This window comes from Cetorhinus maximus, chromosome 12, assembly GCF_964194155.1.
Source record: "Cetorhinus maximus chromosome 12, sCetMax3.hap1.1, whole genome shotgun sequence".
In the NCBI taxonomy this organism is placed as follows: domain Eukaryota; kingdom Metazoa; phylum Chordata; class Chondrichthyes; order Lamniformes; family Cetorhinidae; genus Cetorhinus; species Cetorhinus maximus.
The window spans coordinates 79550682-79573744 of record NC_135890.1 but is presented as its reverse complement, the minus strand read 5'-3'; the positions used below and the strand labels follow the sequence as shown (position 1 = coordinate 79573744).

General features: G+C 41.4%; 1 protein-coding gene across 5 annotated transcripts in view; it reads right to left on the bottom strand.

The window, feature by feature from the left end:
• Window positions 1-23063, bottom strand: part of acads (acyl-CoA dehydrogenase short chain) — a 178349-nt gene that overhangs the window by 124519 nt on the left and 30767 nt on the right. For all 5 annotated transcript variants that reach the window (XM_078553995.1, XM_078553991.1, XM_078553993.1 and 2 more), the window contains 2 exons: window positions 22085-22196; window positions 19266-19417 (listed from right to left, as the gene is read on the bottom strand). In XM_078553995.1, coding sequence (XP_078410121.1) covers window positions 19266-19417; window positions 22085-22196 — 264 coding nt within the window. The remainder of the gene's footprint in view (window positions 1-19265; window positions 19418-22084; window positions 22197-23063) is intronic.

The following is a 23063-nucleotide window of genomic DNA, read 5'->3' as shown; positions in this document are numbered from 1 at the left end:
ATGATCTCTACCCATTCTTTGCCTCTCCGCATCCAAACTTGAAACAAGCAAGAGCTTCATTAAATTATCCAAGAAGTGGGGAAGGGCAACTAGGGATGGGCAATAAATGCTGGCTCAGCTAGCGGAGCCACATCCCGTGAATGAATTTTAAAAAAGGACACGCACTGATGGTATGAATCCGCTGAGTTGACATGTTGAGAAGAGGCGGGCCACCTATGGAGGAATACCAGGTAGATCACGCTGCACCAAAGATGCTCCATGTCCCTACCTTGGTACTCGCGCACTCACATCTGCAGTCAGAATTGAAATTGTTTCAGGTTGGCTACAGCGCTATCAAACAGGTGGTCCACTACTTAGTTTCTCTGTCATTTGGCTGCAGTCTCATAACTGCACTTAGGAGTTCCATCCCCTTAATATTTGGCTGCCACTTCTTAATCCCCTGTCTCTTCAACCTTGGCAATGTCAGCTGATGTAGCTGGGTAGTGATGCCTTTTGAAACTCTTCAAAGATTTTCTGAATTTAGGTCCATCTGTTGTGATGCCCACCTGTAACTGGCACCATTAAAATCTGTTTACGTGCAACTTCTTTCCACTGCCACTCATGTCCCTTAGATCTATTCAAGTCTGCATTTGGGCCTGTGAATTTTTATGCAAATTAGCATATACCAGAAAATAGAATGCTATTAACACTTCCCCATTCAAACAGGATTTGTACCAGTTCTTAATCATTTAAAACTGGTTTACACAAGTAATACCTAAATTTGCCTCATTGCGCTTATCAGTTTCAACAGATGTGCATTGAGTCAATTAGAATCAATAGGAAGGAATGCTCAGAAATGTCTCAAAGCAAGATTCATCTTTTTGCAAGCCTAGTGAATCTTTCTGCAGTGTCCTTCATTTTAAATTACTAGATACATCAGTAGTGTGGAGGATGGTACTTCTGGCAATGATAAGAAGTTTATCAATGTTCTCATGACAAAATTTAGCTAACTCATAATTGTCAGCAACAGTTTCTATACTGTTTAAGCAATGCCACAGAAACATAACACTGTGCCAAGTTGCATTTTATTTTACAGATTTGAAATTTCCGGCACTTTTTTGAGCCACAGTTTTGAAACTTATTGGTGGTTTCAGGTTAAGTATTGAACTCAGAGAAGTAAACATCTGAGACGTGTTATATAACGTTGCAATAGAGTCAGGTTTTATACTAAAAGTAATTGAGATCTCATTTCTCTGGTGGTTAGAAACCACATTACATAGCTAGGAATGGATATGATTGTAATCAGAGAAGTAACCATCTGATTGCCTATGTGCAGTGTGGAACCATGCAGAATAGTGTTCTGCTTCTTAGTCACATAACCGCCAACATTCCTTTCAACAATTTTAAAACCTCTGTTCATATTATTTTCTCAAGAGCACATGAATGTAACCATTAATTATAGAGTCAAGATATATGACAATATCATATATTGTTTGATATATATATCAAACAATTTATGACATTTGGAATGAACTCAATAATGCATTTGTTAAAGTAGCACAAAACATAACTTCCTGTGAACATTTTAACATATCTGCTACTAATATTGCACAATCTCAATTCAGTATTCTGCACCAGTCAAAGTCACTACAGTCTTGAATTTCTTTACAACTGGATCTTCCCAGGCAGCATCTTGTGATTTGTGCCAAATTAGTTGTAGGGCAGTTCACCACTATATTAAAAAGCTTATTGTTGCCCATTTTGGAGGGCCATACAATTCATATTTTTCCCAGTCAAACCAAATAAACAAGGGCCTGGATCTTCTGGTTGGCAAACAGGGGCGGGCCCCGGTCGCCGATGTGTAAAATGACACGCGGTGACATCGGGTGTGCATCCCGACATCACTCCAATCTTCAGTTCAGCGGGCGCGCACCGGAGTCGGCTATGCGCCCACCGAACTGTCAAAGGCCTGTTAAGGCCATTTAAAAACCAATTGAAATCATTAACAGGGCTGCCCATCCAACCTTAAGGTTGGCAGGCAGGCGAAGAGCCCAGGCGGCCTTCGCATTTCTCATGAAACCTCATCTGTGAGTGGGATGAGGTTTCATGAAGGCTTTATAAATTAAATAAAATTTTTTATTGAAATACATAAACTTGTCCCAGCTCATGTGACACTGTCACATGAGGGGACATGTCTGAGTACTTTTTTAAGTTCTTTTTTTCCATTTTTCATAATGAAATTAATCTCCCTGAGGCAACGCCGTGCCTCAAGGAGATTTCTGGGCTCTTTTGCGCGCATGCCCCGACTCTCCCTCCTCCCCCTGCCCGCATAGGGAGTGCTGAGCGCTTCCGGGTGCGCATCACGTTGGGCGAGCCTTAATTGGCCTGCCCACATAAAATGGAGGCGCATAGCCGATTGCGGGTGGCGATCGGCTGCACGCCCGCCCGCCCCCACCCAGCCCGCACAATGGGGAAAGAATTCTCCCCAAGGAGACAGAACTATCACATCCTGTGGGCTGCCAGAGTTCCCAGAGGTTCAAGGAGAGGAGGCAATTGACAGAACACATATAGCACTCAAAGCCCCACCTGAGAACCACCTCAATTTCATGAACAACAATAACTTTTGTTTGATTAATATGCAGTTCATGTAGAAAGCCAGTCACCTTATCCTGCATGTGGATGCCTGATATACAAGAACTGTCACAATGCTTTCACATAACTATCCACATGAAGAAAAACTAAAACTTCATTATTTTAATGATCTCAATCAAATCTCCTCAGAGTCTCCTCAGTCCGCAAGCATGACCCAGACCTTCCTGTCACTTGCCATTTCAACACACCATCTTGCTCTCATGTCCAAATGTCCGTCCTTGGCCTGCTGCAATATTCCAACAAAGCCCAATGCAAACTGGAGGAACAGCACCTCATCTTCCGATTAGGCACTTTACAGCCTTCCGGACTTAACAATGAGTTCAACAACTTCAGGCCATGAGCTGTCTCCTCCAGCTTTGCCTCTTTTTTAATCCAATTTTTAAATTTTTTTTTAAAATGTATTTTTATCTATTCATTTTTTCTATTATTTATTTATCTTTTTTCCCCCAACCACCCCCCACAAGAGCCAACTGTCACTGTTTCTATGTTGTGCCTCTACAGAGTGCTGACCCTTGTTCTGCTATTAACACATTCTGCTATCTTACCTTTATGCCACTATCAGCACCTTCTTTAGTCTTTAACACTACCATTAACACTCCCTTTTTCTGGTGTCCATGACATCTTTGTCAGTCTCTCCTGATCTCCCACCTAACAGTATAAAATCCATCACTTTTCTACTTCTCTATTGCTCTGAAGAAGAGTCATATGGACTTGAAATGTTAACTCTGTTTCTCTCTTCACAGATGCTGCCAGACCTGCTGAGTTTTTTCAGCATTTTCTGTTTTTATTTTAGATTTCCAGCATCTCCTTAGAGTCTATCTTTTTATAGAGTAAAAATCTAAAGATACTGTAGCAATTGAGCACCTTTAAATCAGGCACCAAAGGAGCGGTACTCCTTTAAAGTTTTAGGACCGCTATATTATCCACCTTGTAAGGGGACTAAACCGGACACACTGTTTTTTCTTGTGATGTGAGCATCATCAGCAGGGCCAGCATTTATTGTCCATCTTTAATTGCCCTTGAGAAGTTGGTGGTGAGTCACTGTGATAAGGTCTTATGCAAGTATAGCATTGTATTTTTGATTTTCTATTTAATTGTTCTGCCAATATATCCTAATACACTATTTACTTTTGATGTAGCCTTGCAGCACTGGTTGGAAACATTCTGTAGATTCCTGTGCTATGACACCTACGTCTTTCTTCCACTTAGGACTACAGTGGAAGCACGTAATCCTCTATCACAAGGGACTGCCTAAGAAGAGAAAGGTATTCTTGCAATGTTTCCGTCTGTAAATAAATGTAAGGCTGAGTAAAGATTGGCTCCAATACTACCCTTCACAAAGCAGCTTTTTGGATTTGAAAAACTTACATCCATCAATTTAGTTAACTTTCTCAAAAAAGCTTAACCTGATTGTTGAGGATAACCCTATTCCCCAGAAGCCATGCTGAGGCTCTGTCATGCTTGCTTCTCTATCAAGGTAATCATACAGTGCATTGTTAATGATCTGCTCTAGCAAATTGCCAATAAAGAAGTTCAAGGGCCTATAATTTCATGGCTCTGAATTATTGTCCTTTTTGAATATTAGCACAGAATGGGCATCTCTCCAATCCATGGGAACATTTCTGGACCCAAGCAGGCTGTTTAATATGTAAGCAAGAGGCCCACAGAGCTCAACACCCATTTCTTTGAGCACCATTGGGTAAGTGTTATCAGAGCTGGCAGCCCAATCTGCTTTGAGATCTCATGCTCTGGCCAGGGCAATATCTGCACCTGCTTGGGCGCTCTGAACTTTATAAACATTACGATGCATTATTAGCAAGGTAATCTTCTGTAATGAAGATTAACACAAAGTACTTTTTTAAAACCTCTGCAGTATCCCAAAAGTCCACTTAAACTTTTTGTGAGGAATCATTCAAAGTACCTCTACTGTTCATAATTGCACTTTGACTCCTAACATGGTGCAAAAAAAATCAAGGTAGGTTATGCCAACTGGACTACCTGCGTCCTCCAACGTGCTAAAACACAAATAGGTTGCCACTGCACTTCAAGGAGCAGTACAAGACGAGTACAATGCACTTCACTGGCTATAAAGTGCTTTGGCTCCTAAAAGACATTATATAAATGATGGTATTTCTTTCTTCAAAGAAACTCCTAGCATTTGCTGTCACTGCCACAGCTCTCCAGTATACTCTGCCATCACTGTCAGGCTGCACTTTATCAACTTTCATTGTCATCAGCTGAGATTGTTACTTACCCTTGTCCTTCTGAGAATTATTTTCTTTTAAACATATTTTTAAGCAAGTCTGGTTTGTTCTTGCACGTAACCTGTTAGGCAATTTAGCTTTGTTTCACCATTTAACTCTAGGGACATACATGACTTCCTTTTGCAATCAGATAGCTTTAAGGTATTCCAATTTTCTTTTGTGTTGCTCTGTCACTACCGAGAAGGCAGCCCAATCGAGCCAACTCAAGTTCCCTGCCATCATTACAAATCCAGCCTCCCTTGAAATCTGGAATTAGCATTAAATTTTCAGCAACACAAATTCATCAAGGCTCCTTAGACAGCACCTTCCAAACCCACGACCGCTACCATCTAGGAGGACAAGGGTAGCAGGTACATGGGAACACTACCACCTGGAAGTTCCCCTCCAAGTCACTCACCAGCCTGACTTGGAAATATATCGCCGTTCCTTCTCTGTCGCTGGGTCAAAATCCTGGAACTCCCTCCCTAACAGCAGTGTGAGTGTGCCTACACCACATGGACTGTAGCAGTTCAAGAAGGCAGCTCACCACCACCTTCTCAAAGGCAACTAGGGATGGGCAATAAATGCTAGCCCAGCCAGCGAAGCCCACATCCTGTGAATGAATGAAAAAACAACTTTGGTTTGGCTGATCAAGTTTCATTGAATACTGTCATGGTCACTGTTGTTCGACCACATTGAAATCTGAAACTGCATCAGAATTCATCTTCTTCAGGTGCCCTGTTGTACAATGTCAACGATCATGGCTCTCCAACTTTCCAGTCCTCGTTAGCAGCCAACATCTTGGATGTTGCTCTCAAATCTTGTGCCTGTTTTACTTCTCAAGTTGTCGGTGTATTTCCTCCTTTGTCTCCCTCTTGTCCTGCTGCCCTCAATCAATCAGTACCAGGTATTCTAGTTTCTCAAAGAATTGTAGTTGTCTCTTGGCGATCATTTGCAAAAGTTCTTCCCGTGTGCCTGCTTTCCTCAAGAATTCCTTATTAGTTGCGTGTGTTGATCAACTCACCCTCGTCATACATCTCTGTTAGTTTTGTCTTGCTTATGTTCCTACTTCTGCATCCATATACATTGACCAGATGTGGCATTTTACTAATCTCATTCTGCTTTCCATGGAGATATTCTTATTTCTAAAGTGGTCTGACATTTTTACGGAGGTTTGTTTTGCAAGTGTTATGCGCTTTCTGATGTCTTGGTTACTTTTCCCATGAGATGTTATCAGGCTACCTGGATAAGAGAGTGATTCTACTTGTAATATTTTTTTGATTCCATTGTTATTTTGCATCTAGGTGTAATCCTTTTCTTTGATATCATGCAGCTAGTTTTGCTGCAGTTTAATGATAATGCATATGTGTTACTGTTTGTTACAATTATGTCTCACAGTCTTTGTAGATTTTCCTCTGTATCTGCCATAATTACTGTCATCTGCATATCTCAGATGACTGCTAAAAATTAAATCAAGTAAGCTATTATCCTTAGTTACCTCACGAACGTACTGTGAAAGGAAACAGCCATTTATTACAACTATATTGAGAACCAAGGGGCACTGATTTAAGATGAATGGCAGAAGAGCCAAAGGCAACAAGAAGAAAAACTTTTTCCACAGCAATTGGTTAGGATCTGGAATGCACTGCCGGAGGCAATGGTGGAGGCAGATTCAATTGTGGCTTTCAAAAGGGAATTGGATAATTAACTGAAGAGAAAAAAATTTGCATGATTACAGGGAAAAGGCAGGGAAGCGGTACCAGCTGAGTAGCAGTTATAGAGAGCTGACATGGGTATGATGGGCCAAACGGCCTCCTTCTGTGCTGTACCCATTCTATAATTCTATTCCATTGATTACCTGGAAAATTAAAAACCCCATTACACTGACATTACTTGATTTGTGTACTTGCTTAGCTGTGTACACAGTGACACATGCCTTTGAAGAAATAGCGACTCAAGTTCAGAAGGTGCAAGAAGCTGACACTACTTATGATAAGACTGGTGCTGATGCAAAATCCTGTCCCCCCGCCGAGGTCTCTGCTCTTCCAGTAGCTGCTGTGCTTCCTGTTTCTGTTAAAATGATGTCCCCTTTAGAGAGCAACACAATGCTGCAGTATATTGTCCACCCTCCCATCAGCAGAGAGGAAAGTACAAGAGAAGGAACTGTTTCTACCTGTTAGAGCAGAAGTGTGACATCAAAGGAAAACAGGTAGGTGATTGGTGGCTATCTCTTCTGTGTCTCTTTTGATTGGCCAAGTGGTTTAAATCAGGAGACGTTATTACAGCTGAAAAGTATAGTTAAGAAATTCACTTATAAAATATATATGACATCCAAATTAATTAATTAAATAGAGATGGCTGGGAAAGCAATGCGTTGCAGCTGTAGTGTGTGAGAGCTGGTGGACGCCAGTGCGATCCACGGTGACCACATCCATAGCAAGTGTTGGCTGCTCGAAGAACTTCGGCTCAGGGTTTATAACACATGTGACACATCTGGGAGGGGGAGAGTTACCTGGACACTGTTTCAGGAGACAGTCACACCCCTTAGATTAATTACATCAAATTTGGATCGTGATCAGGGACAGGAGGGTGTGACTGTGAGCGAGGCAGGTATGGGGATCCAGAAGTTAGCTTTGGAGGAGCCTCAGCCAGTGCCCTTGTCCAATAGGTACGAGGTTCTTGCTCCCGGTGTGGACGAGGGCACAGGCTGTAGGGAGGAAACAGCGAATTGACCACAGCACCGTGGTACAGAGCGCCATTCAAGTGGGGGGAGAAAGGAGAAATGTAGTAGTAATAGGGGTAGCATAGTTAGGGGAATAGATACTGTTCTCTGCAGCAAAGACAGAGAGTCCTGAAGGCTGCGTTGCCTACCTGGTGACAAGGTTAAGGACATCTCTTCTGGACTGGAGAGGAACTTGGAGTGGGAGGGGAAGGACTCAGTTGTCGTGGTCCACGTAGGTACCAGTGACATAGGAGTAGGAAAGAGGTTCTGCTGAGGGACTACGAGCAGCTCAGGGCTAAATTAAAAAGCTGAGCCACAAAGGTAATAATCTCTGGATTACTACCTGAGCCACATGCAAATTGGTGTAGGGTAAATAAGATTAGAGAGGTAAATGCATGGCTCAAAGATTGGTTCCAATTCATTGGACACTGAAAGGACATTTGAACCATGCTGGGACCAGTGTCCTGGCGAATCGCATAACTAAGGTTGTAGATAGGACTTTAAACTAATTAGTGGGATGGAGGTTTCAATTGAAGGGAAGTTTAAAAAATCAAAAAGAAACGAGAGAGCAGAGGTGCAGGGTAATGAAGAGGTGAATGATAATCAAAGTGTGACAGGAAGGGGCAGAAAATATAAGCAGCAGAGCGCAGCAGAAATCAGAACCAGAATGAGCAATAATGGTAAAAAGTCAAAGCTTAAGGCACTTTATCTGAATCCACACAGCATTTGTAACAAGGTCAAAAACAAAAACAGAATTACCTGGAAAAACTCAGCAGGTCTGGCAGCATCGGCGGAGAAGAAAAGAGTTGATGTTTCAAGTCCTCATGACCCTTCAGCAGAACTGAGCAATATCAGGAGAAGGGTGAAATATAAGCTGGTTTAAGGTGGGGGTGGGGGGAGAGAAGTTGGGGGTGGGGGGTGGTTGTAGGGACAAGCAAGCAGTGATAGGAGCAGATAATCAAAAGATGTTACAAACAAAGGAACAGAGAGGTGTTAAAGGTGGTGATATTATCTAAGAGAATGTGCTAATTAAGAATGGATGGCAGGACACTCAAGGTACAGCTCTAGTGGGGGTGGGGTGGAAAGACTGACAGGGCATTACAGGTATAGATTTAAAAATAATGGAAATAGGTGGGAAAAGAAAAATCTATATAAATTATTGGAAAAAACAAAAGGGAGGGGGAAGAAACGGGAAGGGGGTGGGGATGGGGGAGGGAGTTTAAGATCTAAAGTTGTTGAATTCAATATTCAGTCCGGAAGGCTGTAAAATGCCTAGTCGCAAGATGAGGTGCTGTTCCTCCAGTTTGCGTTGGGCTTCACTGGAACCATGCAGCAAGCCAAGGACAGACATGTGGGCAAGAAGCCCAGTGAAGCCCAACGCAAACTGGAGGAACAGCACCTCATCTTGCGACTAGGCACTTTACAGCCTTCCGGACTGAATATTGAATTCAACAACTTTAGATCTTGAACTCCCTCCTCCATCCCCACCCCCTTTCTGTTTCTTCCCCCTCCCTTTTGTTTTTTACAATAATTTATATAGATTTTTCTTTTCCCACCTATTTCCATTATCTTTAAATCTATACCTGTAATGCCCTGTCAGTCTTTCCACCCCACCCCCACTAGAGCTGTACCTTGAGTGTCCTGCCATCCATTTTTAATTAGCATATTCTCTTAGATAATTTTAACACCTCTTTGTTCCTTTGTTTGTAACATCTTTTGATTATCTGCTCCTATCACTGCTTGCTTGTCCCTACAACCACCCCCCCGCCCAAACTTCTCTCCCCCCAACCACACCCCCCCCCAACCTTAAACCAGCTTATATTCGAGTCCTATGTATTGCTCAGTTCTGTTGAAGGGTCATGAGGACTCGAAACGTCAACTCTTTTCTTCTCCACCGATGCTGCCAGACCTGCTGAGTTTTTCCAGGTAATTCTGTTTTTGTTTTGGATTTCCAGCATCCGCAGTAGTTTTTTGTTTTTATCTTTGTAACAAGGTCGATAGGTTGGTGGCACAAATAGTTATAAATGAATGTGACTTGATGGCTATTACTGAGACGTGGTTGCAGGGTGACCAAGACTGGGAACTCAATATTCAAGGGTATTCGACGTTATGTAAAAGTAGGCAAAAAGGAAAAGGAGGTGGGATAGCTTTGTTAATAAAGGAAGGTATCAGTGCGGTGGTGAGTAGTAATGTAGGTGCAATAGATCGTGATGTGGAATCAGTTTGGGTGGAAATAAGGAATAGCATGGGGAAGAGGTCACAGGCAGGAGTTGTCTATAGGCCCCTGAAGAGTTGCCTCACTCTATTATAAAGTATAAATTGGGAAATAATGGAGGGGTGTAAGAAGGGCGCTACAATTGTCATGGGTGATTTTAATCCACATGTTGACTGGACAAATCAGATTGGCAGGGGTAACATGGAAGACGAATTTGTAGAGTGCATCAGGGATTGTTTCTTAGAGCAATACATTGCAGAATCTACCCGGGAACAGGCTATTTTAGATCGAATAATATGCAATGAGGTGGGATTAATAAGAGATATCTTGGTTAAGGATCCTCGAGGGGGAAGCGATCACAACATGGTAGAATTTCAAATTCAGTTTGAGGGCGAGCAACTCGGATCTCAAACCAGTGTCTGCAACTTAAATAAGGGCATTTACAGAGATATGAAGAAAGAGTTGTCTGAAGCAGGCTGAGAAAATAGACTAAGGAGAAGGTCAGTGGATGAGCAGCGGCAGACACTTAAGCAGATAACTCATAACGCTCAGCAAAATTTACCCTGATCAAAAAGAAGGACTTGATGAGAAGGATGAACCACCCGTGACTAACGAAGTTGGTCAAGGAGAGTACCCAATCAAAAACAAAGGCATACAAAGCGGCAAAAACTAGTGGTAGGCCAGAGGGTTGGGAATTTTTTTTTAGGAGCCAGTAGCGGATGACTAAAAAGCTAATAAAAAGGGAGAAAATTGATTATGAAAGTAAATTGGCAAGAAATATAAAAACAAACAGCATGAACTTCTACATATATAAAAAGAGAGTAGCTAAAGTGAGCATGGGACCCCCCTGAAGAAATAATAATGGGGAACAGGGAAATGGCAGATAATTTAAACCAATATTTTGTATCGGCCTTCACAGTGGAGGACACTATAAGCATCCCAAAGATATCAGATAAGTAAGGAGCGAATGGGAGGAAAGATCTTATAACTGTCTCTATCACGGGGGACAAAGTATTTGAGAAACTAAAGGGACTAAACGCAGACAAGTCGCCAGGACCCGATGGCCTGCATCCAAGAGTTTTAAAGGAAGCGGCTGCAGAGATAGTGGAAGCATTGGTCAAAATATTCCAGAACTCACTGGATTCTGGGAGGGTCTCAGCGGATTGGAAAACCGCTAATTTGACGCCCCTGTTCAAGAAGGGAGACAAAAAGCAGGAAACTATAGGCCAGTCAGGCTAACATCTGTCATTGGGAAAATGCTAGAGTCCATTATTAAGGAAGAAATGGCAGGACATTTAGAAAAGCTCAACACAATCAAACAGAGTCAACATGGTTTTGTGAAAGGGAAATCACGTTTTGCTAGATTTGCTAGAGTTCTTTGAGGATATATAAAGCAGAGTTAATAAAGGGGAACTGGTAGATGTAGTGTGTTTGGATTTGCAGAAGGCATTCGATAAGGTGCCACATAAAAGGTTATTGCAGAAGATAAGAGCTCATGGTATTGGGGGTAATGTATTAGCATGGATTGAAGATTGGTTAACACACAAAAGACAGAGAGTTGGGATTAATGGGTCTCTTTCAGGTTGGAAAGATGTAACTAGTGGAATGTCATAAGGATCAGTCCTAAGGCCTCAGTTATTTACTATCTATATTAATGACTTGGAGGAGGGGGCAGAGTGCAATGTATCTAAATTTGCTGATGATACAAAAATAGGTGGGAGGGCATGTTGTGATAAGGACATAAGGAATCTGCAAGGGGATATAGATAGGTTGAGTGAATGGGCAAAAACTTGGCAGATGGAGCTTAATGTAGGAAAGTATGAGGTCATGCACTTTGGTAGGAAGAATCAAAAGGCTGGCTATTATTTAAGTGGAGAGAGACTCCAAAAAAGTGCAGCGCAGAGGAAACTGCATGTTCTTGTGCATGAAACACAAAAAGTTAGCATGCAGGTGCAGCAAGTAATTAAAAAGGCAAATGGAATTTTATCCTGTATTGCTCAGGGGGTTGGAGTTTAAAAATAGGGAAGTCTTATTACAACTGTACAGGGTGTTGGTGAGGCCGCACCTGGAGTACTGTGTACAGTTTTGGTCCCTGTATTTAAGAAAGGCATTGGAGGCAGTTCAAAAGAGATTCACCTGGCTGATTCCTGGGATGAAGGGGTTGACTTATCAAGAACGGCTAAACAGGTTAGGCCTTTATTGATTGGAGTTTAGAAGAATGAGGGGTGATCTTATTGAAACTTACAAGATTCTGAAGGGGCTTGACAGGGTAGATGTTGAGAAGATGTGGAGGGACACTCATTTAAAACTGAGATGCGAAGGGATTTCTTCTCTCAGAGGAGAGTGAATGTCTGGAATTCTCAGCCACGGAGAGTTGTGGAGCCTGGATCACTGAAAGTATTTAAAGAAGAGATAGATTTTTGAAATATCGGGGAGTTAAGGGTTATGAGGGACTGGCACGAAAGAGGGGTTGAGGCCTGGAGCAGGTCAGCCCTGATCTTTTTGAATGGCGGGGCAGGCTTGAGGCACCGAATGGACTACTCCTGTCCTATTTGTTATGTTCTTATGAAACCCAGTCAGGAGCAGTATTACACATTCTAACCTGCCCGATATGGGCACTGAGGGCCCCAAGGTAAAGCAGCAAAGCGACAGTGTCAAGTGGTAGATGGAAGCCTCACACTGTTATGGACTCAGCAACAAGGAGGGAATTCAGCCCAATATATCTGAAAACTTAGACATTCTTTTAAATTTGTCAATGCTTTCACAACATCATCGGCTTGTATTTACATAGTACCTTGAGTGCAGTAGCCCAAGGTGCTTCGCAGCAGCATTACAAACAAAAAAGAAACACTTTACAGAAATGTTGTGGATTTTTAAAGATGTCGCAATTTGAATGCTCCTTTTATAGGTGGTAACTAAAGGTAATTCTCACTGCTAAACCTGTTGATCGTCGTTCTAATAGGCTAAAATTAAACTATGTGTTGCAACTGATGAAGTCACATAAAAGCAGAGGCTAACTGCTTTCCTGGCCCCACCACAGTCTAGACTTCACACAATAAGAAATTAAACAATTAATAAACAAAGCATTTTAAAGTACATAATCACAAATAAGCAATCACCACCTTAAAAAAATAGGCTGTCCACATTAGTAGAGCTTAAAATGACAATACAGCTTGGATCATTAAAAAGAGATTGGTGCTGCTTAGCTATTAGGAAGGATTGCCCTGAATTTTTTATGCGGATGGCTAAGGAAAAAACAGCAGTCTTAGGGCGCCATCTGCTGGTCTTGTTGCTATAAGCCTTATAAGATTCAGTCACAAGTAACAAAACTGAATTCGTCAGCAATCAAATGATTTGAGAACACTTAGCTAATAGTGTCCAAAACAGAATTAAAATCAATATAGGTTTGAAAGAGCGATGGGTGTGACACAAACTAAGGTTTCAAATTTAGATAAGATGGACTTTGGAGGGACACATAGCAGAAATTGACCACAGTAGGATGGGCATAGTTTAACAGGTGAAAATACAGATAAAGAAGTGAAGAGGGCACTCAGTAGAGTGCATACCTCCGTTACGCTGTGTTAACTCAATGATATTACAATTACGCAGCTCTTCCTTAAGGCTTTTCCCTATCCCGTTAATGCTCTGTAACTACAAGGCTGAAAAAAGAAATCTTTTTATTAAGAGAATCCATCTGACCTCCCTGAGGAGGCTTCAGGCCAACCCACTACCAACAACCTGCTCTGAGAACTCTGCTCACATTTTGGCAGCTGTGACAAATTCCACTATAGCAGCTAAAGCAATCCACACATTCTAAAACAATCAATAACATTCCAAATAAAACAATCCATAACATTCTAAAAAAAAGTCAATCACCCTATCTCCCAACTTTAATGGATCCTTTAAAAAAATTCCAAGATCTTGATTCAGATAATTGCCAAAAACGAATCCGTTCTTCTTGGGGTATACCCTATCTGTCTACCAAGTTTAATGAAATCTGTCCATTAATTTTTAAAATATATTGTTGACAGACAAACAAAAGTAACAAACAGGGGCAAAAACATTACCTTCACCCACCTTTGGAGCTATTGAAGGAAGTATCTGGCACAATACAAGACATGTACGTACCCCTCAAGGGCAAGGGCTCTACTTATTAAGCTGAGTAACCTTGGTTAACAAAAGAAATGAGAGATCGCATAAAACTAAAATAAAGACATACAAATGCAGAACAGTGGAGATCCCACGGATGGGAAACATAAAAAGAATTGCAATGTATTGCAAAGAAAGTACAAGAGCTGGAAAAAGGGAATATAATGAAAAGTTTGTGAAGGAGATCAAGGAAAATGCTAAATATTTTTCAAGTGTATTAAGAGAAATAGGGTGGTTAAGAGTAATCTGGGACTCAGATGGATGCAGATGATATGTAATTGGAACTCAGGAAATGGCAATGTTACTAAATACGTACTTTATATCAGACTTCACAGTAGAAGTTGGGAATTAAGTACAGAGAAAGTATGAGAAAATCTGAAAATAAATCAAAGGGGGGGGGGAAACAACTAGATTGAATAGAAGTACAAAATGCAAATAGAGAAAGTAACAAGACTAAAGAAAGTTAAATATCCAGTTTCTGCCCCACAGTGTTAAAAGAGGTGGGTGAGAAATTTGTAGAGGCTTTAGTCATGATCTTCCAAAACACACACAATTCAGGAATTATCCCCTTGAATTAAAAAAAACTACCAATGGCATTCCATTATCTCAGAAGGGAGGGAGATATATTTGGAAATTATAGGTCTATTAGTCTAAAAACTGTTAAAGGAAAGTTACTAGAATCTGTTATTAGGGAGAGAATGACCGAGTACTTGACGAAATATGAACTGATCAGAGAGAGCCAGCATGGATTTGTAAAGGGGCAGTCAAGTCTAATGAACACAGGTAATCTTTTGGGGACATAAGGGGGTGTCTATGGTTGTTACTTGCATGGACTTCCAGAAGGCATTCAATAATGTTCCACATAAGAGGCTGTTAACAAAAATAAGACCATGTGGAATTACATGCAACACATTGACAAGGGCAGGGAGTTGGTTAGGTGGTGGGAGACAGGGTAGTAGTAACCTCCAATGTGATTTTAACACAGTGATGGTGAAAACAGGAGGTAAAATAAACAGGAAAAATTGTTAGTTTAAGATTCTTGTTAGTTTAAGATTCTTATCACTGTAACAGTGTTACAACACAACTAATTGTGTCTCAAAGCCCTGTTGATCATCTATCGCTGCCAGTTACTTACTTACTTCCTGCAACACTCCTGTTTTCCCCAATTATTCCCCATACACAATTTGATCTTTTCTACAGGCTTGGCTTGCTGCCAATCTTGCTAATCTACGTTCTTTTGTTTCAACTTTCAATATCAGTCAGAGCTCCCATTGACACTGACCTCCATTACCAACACTGTCAATATGACAAACATCCCACTTCCCGGCAACACAAGCCAATAGAAAAATCTTCAAAGGGCAGTAATACAGTTTAAACATGTAAAGCACAAGCAAAAAATAAGGTGAGAATTAATAGTGGATGATAGAACGATGATGGGTGGTCATCTAAGAAACATAATTACAAAAATTCTTACTCACCAATATGTCACTGAAGGCTAACACGCAGTTGCGGCAGGCAATTAGGAAGGCTAATGAAATGTTGGCCTTCAACGCAAGAGTATTTGACTGCAGGAGTAGCGAGTCTTGCTTCAATTGTGTAGAGCCTTGGTTAGACCGCACCTGGAGTACTGTGTACAGTTTTGGTCCCCTTGCCTTAGGGAGGATATTACTACCATAGAGGAAGTGCAACGAAGGTTCACCAGGCTTGTTCCCAGGATGGCAGGACTATCCTATGAAGAGAGATTGGGACAACTGGGCCTGTATTCACTATAGTTTTGAAGAATGAGAGGTGATCTCATTGAAGCCTATAAAATACTTACAGCGAAAGACATGGGTAGATACAGGTAAGATGTTTCCTCTGACTGGGGAGTCCAGAACCAGGGAACATAATTTCAAAATAAGGGGGAAGCCACTTAGGACTGAGATGAAGAGAAATTTCTTTACTCAGAAGGTTGTGAATCTTTGGAATTCTCTACCTCAGAGGGCTGTGAAAGCTCTGTCATTGAGTGTGTTTAAAGTAGAGATTGACAGATTTATAAATAACAATGGCGTAAAGGGACATGGGGATAATGTGGGAAAAAGGCAGTGAAGTGGATGATCAGCCATGATCATATTGAATGGCAGACCAAGCTTGATGGACTGAATGGCCTACTCCTGCTATGTTCCTACTCAGCATAAAATGGGGGCAAGGTTCCCAGATCCTCATCAGCGTTGAAAAACATTCCTGTGAGTTTCATGAATACTGGCAGTAAATCAATACACGTTAAATGATTTACAGAGAGTTCAATTGTTTCCATTCTTCTTGTTTGTACATTCACATGCGTTCACAGAAGGAAAACATACAGGGACAAAAAGATACAGAAAATAGAAGGAAAGGTGTGTGGTATTCAGGAAAAATCTGGCATTAGTATGTGAGCAATGATACAGCAAAGTTAAGGCTTTAACTCTTAACTCTTCAGCTTTAAGGCTGAGTTAAGAACTTTGAAAGTGTTTACACCATTTCATTGGTGTTAATATTGGGAGCTAACCCAAAGGGTAGATTTCTGCGTGGAATGTACCACCAGAAAGCTATTGTTAATCTTCAAATTCCAACTACCACCTGATGAATGATTCAGCCGCATTGCTCACCACTTAGCTCAGCTAACAGTCCTGACTCCTGCTTTTCAAAATGAAGGTGTTAGCTGACCTTTTGCTTGGTTGGTTTGTGATTGAATGTTTGAATTGGGTTTAGAAATTTTCATTAGAATTTTCAAAATTGATATAAATAATTATGGTGATATCACACACCTTCGAACAATACATACATACCATCAAACAAACTTTACCCACATGTAGCAATATACACAGGTACATACATTTACATTAGCCATACATACACCTGCTCGTACGCTACCCATTGATACCATCTCATATACACTGGCCGCACATGCACCTGCTGAGTGAACCATTGACAGAATGTACTGTAGTAACTTATCAAAATTCTGGGGCAGGACCTTCTAGATATGTGATCTCTACCACCTAGAAGGTCAAGAATAGCATTTCCATGCACCATCCTGTCTCAGTCAAATATCATCGTTCTTTCGAAGGTGCTGGGTCAAAGCTCTGGAAGTCCTTTCCTAACAACACAGTGGGAGTATCTTCACCATATGGACTGCAATGTTTCAAGGAGAAGGCCCACCACCACCTTGTCCAAGGCAATTAGGGATGGGCAATAAATGCTGGCCTTGCTAGCGCTGCCTATATCCCAAGATTGCATTAAAAAAAATATAAACATTATCCGTTCGTACAACTGCATGTCCACCACTCTCACATAACATCACATATACCTTACCCACACATGCCACATGTACACCATCCATATACACTATCCATACTTAGAACTACTCATATACTTGCCTCACATACAACTGCACATATATTACCTGCATACACACCACCCATATACACTAATCACACATACAACTGCATGTACACTATCTGCTCATACATCACCGACACATAAGTCATTGGATCAAAACAGCATCTAAAACTTGTTTTTCCACTTTGTCAGAATTTAGCATTTGGCCTAAAAAGATTTATTTTCTTACAACACAACTACTAACATAAAATATTTTTGTATTTCAAGATAGCAAAATACTAAATAGCAAAGAGCCTGTAACATTTTCACAAAAAGCTCCCAAAAATTTTGGGAAGTTTTCACTAAAAGCACTATCGGCTGACTGCGGTGAACTGCCTAAATCCAAAAAGTCACTTCCTTGTGCTGCAGGCTCTCTTCATGTCATGCTTTAAAAGAACATTTACCACAACATTGTGGTTCTTCTTAGTGATTTGCCACAAGTTGCCCTCCTGGAGATTTGCAGTGACTGGAGAAATTCACCAGAATGTTCTCAATGCTTAAAGATTCACTAGGTTGCCCTTATTTGTTAAGAGGTTTCCCCTAGCACTCCCTTCTTTAAGTAATGATATCCCACAAGATGTGGGATGCAATAGTGCTACAATCTCATCACGGAACCCTGTATTATCCTTTGGGGAATCTAAAGCAGTAGACTGAATCTGGACAATCTGGATCCCGCCTCTTAGGGCCGACTGACTCATGTTCAACTGCTGTTCACGTGGAACCTTTCTCCACTTAGGTCTTCAAAGTTCTCGTTTGAATATTTGCTACTACCACCAAGATTTACACCTGCAGCGGTTCCACCTGGGCCCGCACCCTGGGCCCCCATGTTCACCACAGCGGCCCTCCTAGTTAGTGGTACCGGAGCAGTTTACATTGGTTCTTCAATGCTTCAGTACAGAATACTGCGTTTTCCTCTTAATGCTCTCATTCATGTGGAGACTCCAGGTAATCTCAAGAATCGTGATGATTCTTTTATCTGGAGCAGGTTTGCGTGCCATGCCATTCCCTTTCATGTGTTAATATAATTCCCTGCCACAGCCATAAAACCATAACCGCTCGTGTACTTTGCTTCTTACTCATTAGCTAAAGGTCACTACTCAGTTTATCACCTTTTTCCTGTCTATTTAAAAAAAATACTAATTTTCTTTTGACAATTTGCTACTTCTCAATTCTGAAACTTGAGAGATTTAGGGAATATTTTTATTTTCATAATTCTCATTTGTCAGCATAATGTGAGACTCCTATACCTTGTTTGCTATGTGCACATATTTTCACTCAGAAGCTTTCCAAAGCGCACTACTTTTCTAAAGTAATTTATCAAAATGTTCTCCTGGCCAACCAGTTTCCCACAGGTGATCCATCCACAGGTTCAGCTACAGAAGCTTTGCTATAACATTTACTTCCTCTCAATAGCAAAGTTTAATCATCATCTTTATACTTTTGTGCCAACTACACTGCAATGAGGTTACCTCCTGGCAATCTCGCTTAAAGTTATCATGTTAAATCTATTCCTGCATCTTTTGTTGACCTGATTCCATACCTGGGGGGCAAGTTAATTCAGTTGGTAGATGGCCAGAGTATGGATCAGATTACCGCCAACAGATTGTGGTTTGATCTGTGTTCCGGCTGAGGTAGACTCAGGGCCTGCCTCCTCGTTCTACCTATAGTAAAAAAAATCACAGCACCTAGCCATGGTTTGGTGAATAATCGTCGAAGGCCTGCCTTCAGGCAGAGAACTTGAGAGAAGAGATCTATATGTAAGCTCTTTAGAGACATTTGTAAAACCCAGTAGTAGACTTATCTTTTGGATTGTAATAACTGCGTTCAATAGCACTACCATTAGAATTACTGCTACTTCCAAACAGCCTCAGCACTGCAGAATCTGCTAGTACACATCACCTCCAGTCACCTTGTGCTTGAGTGATTTGTCTGTGGTGGCAAAGACAACTGCAGCAGAAGCATCCCAGCCATTTGTGATCCAAGCCTTTGTGCCATTTAAAATCCAGTGATCACCATCTAGTCTGGCAGTGGTGGAGGCTGCACCGGCATCACTTCCGTTCCCTGAAAAGTACAGAGGTACAGGACTGAAAGAATGTGTCAACCTCAAGATAACTTTCAAATACATAAAACAATGTGTAAGCATTACTATGCATGAACAGATGTCCAGACCCAAACCTGGTGTCACTGAATCTCCATTTCTTTATTAGCCTTTTTCCCTAATTTTTTTGAACTTTAAGTGTTCACTTGCACTGTGGTCCTTGGTCTCTCTTTAATAATCGTCAATTAAAGAGAAGATAACATTCCATTTATTTTTGGGCAAGATACTAGCTTAGCTTCTAGGTATCATCTTATTTTAAAGATCTCCATCAAATTTCCTCCAAATCTATGCTCTTACTAGAGTAAAAAGCACAGCTCTCTAAGCCTATTGTGGAGGCTGGGTTTCCTGGCAACACCGTGCATGCTCAGGGCATGCACAGTATGAACGTGTTGCTCTGTGACATCATTTGGAACACCAGAGTAGGCAGCGGCCAGGAACAAAGCTGAAATCATCACAGCTGGGTGGTGGCGTCCTTTTAACAGGTACTCGGAAAGAAATGTGGAACTGTATTAATTTGTACTCATCCATTGTGGGTTATTTAAATTATAACATACATAAAGGAAAGACACAGATTTAAGGCAAGACACTGCACTCTCCCCGTCATGGATACCAGCTTGCAGAAATGAAACACAGCTGCTTGTAGCCAGAATTCATATGGCTAGTTTGCTCGAAGAAAGTGTATTTTTGCAAGGAATAATTGCAGAGTTGCCTGTGGAACAAGAAGTGATAGTAAATCGCTGGGATTCACTGAGAATACTGTACATTGTCTGCCATCCATAAAGCCTGGAGAAAGCATATGGCGGCATGCACTTGATCACAATAGGCATTACATAAACAAGCATTGACAGGGGATTCTCCGAGTGTTTGCCCAGTGATAGGAGGGAGGGATGAGGGTGAGGAGGAGCAGATGAGAACCCCCATAAATACTGCCCAACACTCCCTATGCATATCCCATGGCTACTTACACACTCCCCAGGAAACGTCGAATTTTGAAACTCGCACATGCGCAATCCTTCTGATGTCACCCTTAACTGTACATGCGCAGAAGTCTGCACATGTGTAGGCTTATACTGGCAGTCTTGGTGCTGCGGAATGCGTCAATAGATTTCCACGCTTGCGCAGTCCAGTGCGCATGCGTAGACCACCATCTTGCTTTGGCAGGAGACACAGTGTATTGTGGTGACTCATTAAACTGTCACACTCTTCTGAACCTTTTACATGGCCTCTATATTACTCCACCGTGCAAGGGGACTAAAACCAATCACACTATTGTAGATGAGGGCTGCCCAAGATCTGGAAAATGGTCCACATTTCCAGGATCTCACCTTTGACCTTAATTGACTGAGGGAGGCATTGTGTTGTGGGACTTTCTTGGAAGAGGACCTTAGTTTTCTGAGTGTTTAGTAAAAGGCCCATTTTCTCATATGCTTCGGAGGAGGTGTCAACAATGAACTGGAGCTCAGTTTCTGAGTGAGTGCACATACAAGCGTCATCTGTATACTGAAGCTCAATGACTGAGATTGGGGCAATTTTGGTATTGGATTGAAGACGGCACAGGTTAAACAGTTTCCTGTTGTTCTGTAGGTTACCTCCACACTTGTGGGACATCTTCTGGAGATGTGGTGCAATATTACAGTGAAGAAATTGGAGAAGTGGGCTGGTGCAATGACACAGCCTTGTTTGACCCCAGTTTTCACTGAGATAGTGTCTGTGGTGGTTCCATTGGTGAGGCTCATGGTTTGCATGCCATCGTGGAGTAGGTGGGGGATGGTGACAAATTTATAATGGCAGCCAAATTTCAGGAGGATACTGTGCAAACCTTCACAGCTGACAAATGATTTTGTAACATTGAAAAAGGTCACGTAGAGCGGCTGGTGCTATTCGTGGCATTTTTCTTGAATTTGCAGCGCAGTGAAGAGCATGTCTGTGGTGAAATTTGCCAGGCATGGGCTTATTCCACCATTGCATCTAGATCTGTTTGTTATCTAATTTTGTCAACCGAGGTCTTAACACCTACTCAATCCTTTGCATCATCTATGAACTTGAGGGCAATTTTTTGCCAATGTCTTCATGCAAGTTATTGTCAAATATGGTGAAGAGCAATGGCTTTAGCAACGATCATTGCAGGACTCCACCAGTAACTGATATCCAAACAGAATCACCAACCATTAATAACAACTTTCTATGAGAATGTATTCATTTATAATCCAACCAAAATCTGTCCACTAATCGATGACTACATGGCTCTACTTTATTAAGCAACCTATTGTATGTTGCCTTGTCAAAACATTTTGAAAATTAAGGCATACAATGTTAACCTGGTTACCTAACCCAGTAACTTCCTCAAAAAAAATCAGATTGGTGAGATGTGACTTTATTTTTGAGAAACCCTGTTGAAAGTCTCTATTAACCTCTTCTCTGCAAAGTTGACATACAGTGCATCTCTCAGGATCTCTTCTGCCATCTTACCTATAACTGAAATCAAACTAATAGGTCCATCATTTTCCAGTTCTGCCTTCGGGCAATGCTTGGCAGGCCGGATAGAGAGGCTTGGCAGGCTAGATTGCTAGTTGGACAAGCCTGATATATAGTCTCCATGCATCAACGCTCAGGCTTAGATTGTGTCCTACCTGGTTCAGTCAGACCAAAGCAGCCAATTTTATTTCCATCTGTGAATGGGGTTGTCCACTTGTGCTTTTGTTCTTCTGAACCGAATTTCAAAATTGGACCCAAATACAATGACTGGAAAAGAAAGAGAAAATTTGATTATTTATTGTATTTTTAACAAATAAATTAACAGCATGAGAAAGTCTGAACACAGGATTATACAAGGAGGCAAAATATCAATCAATCAGGTGCAAGTGACACATGCTAACCTATTTACTAATTTTATAATAATTTAGGAACTAGAAAAATAAACCCAAAATTGAGCCTCCATACTTTCCTTGGGTATGGTTCCTTTGATGTCATGGGGTTTGATACCTTACCTAAGTGTCAGTAGGGCTATTCAAATTCAGGAGACATCACAGCCTCACCAGATGTCCGCATGTGTACTTCCAGCAGAGATCACAAAGTATTTAAAAGCCATAGCCCTAACTTATTTTCCCCTCTTCCAAACACAGCAGTGCTCAGGGCAATTGCAGTACCTTCCCTGTCATGCTACGTTGCAATGTGGCTCCTGGTCTCCCAGCTTAAATCAGCTAACAAAGGGAAGGATGAATGTACAGGGCCATGGGGAGAAGGCAGGGGGAGTGGCATTAGGTAAATTGCTGCTACAGAGAGTCAGCACAGACACGACAGGCCGAGTGACCTCCTTCTGTGCCGTAATGATTCTGTGATTCAATGCAGTCTGTGTTTTGAAATTAGGCCTCCTGTCTCTATTGCTCTGTTACTTACTGGCGTAAACAGCTATGCACTCATGGGAAGCCTAAATGAAAATCCTTTTAAACAGCTTCAGAAATATATCAAAGACTGATATCAACACTTCTATAAAACATTCATAGTATGCAAGCATATCATTTAGCAGGAATGTTTTTATCAAAATAAAAATGAGTTGTTGATCACAATACCAGTCCATAAGTTCTCATTAATAGAGTGACCTATTGCTAC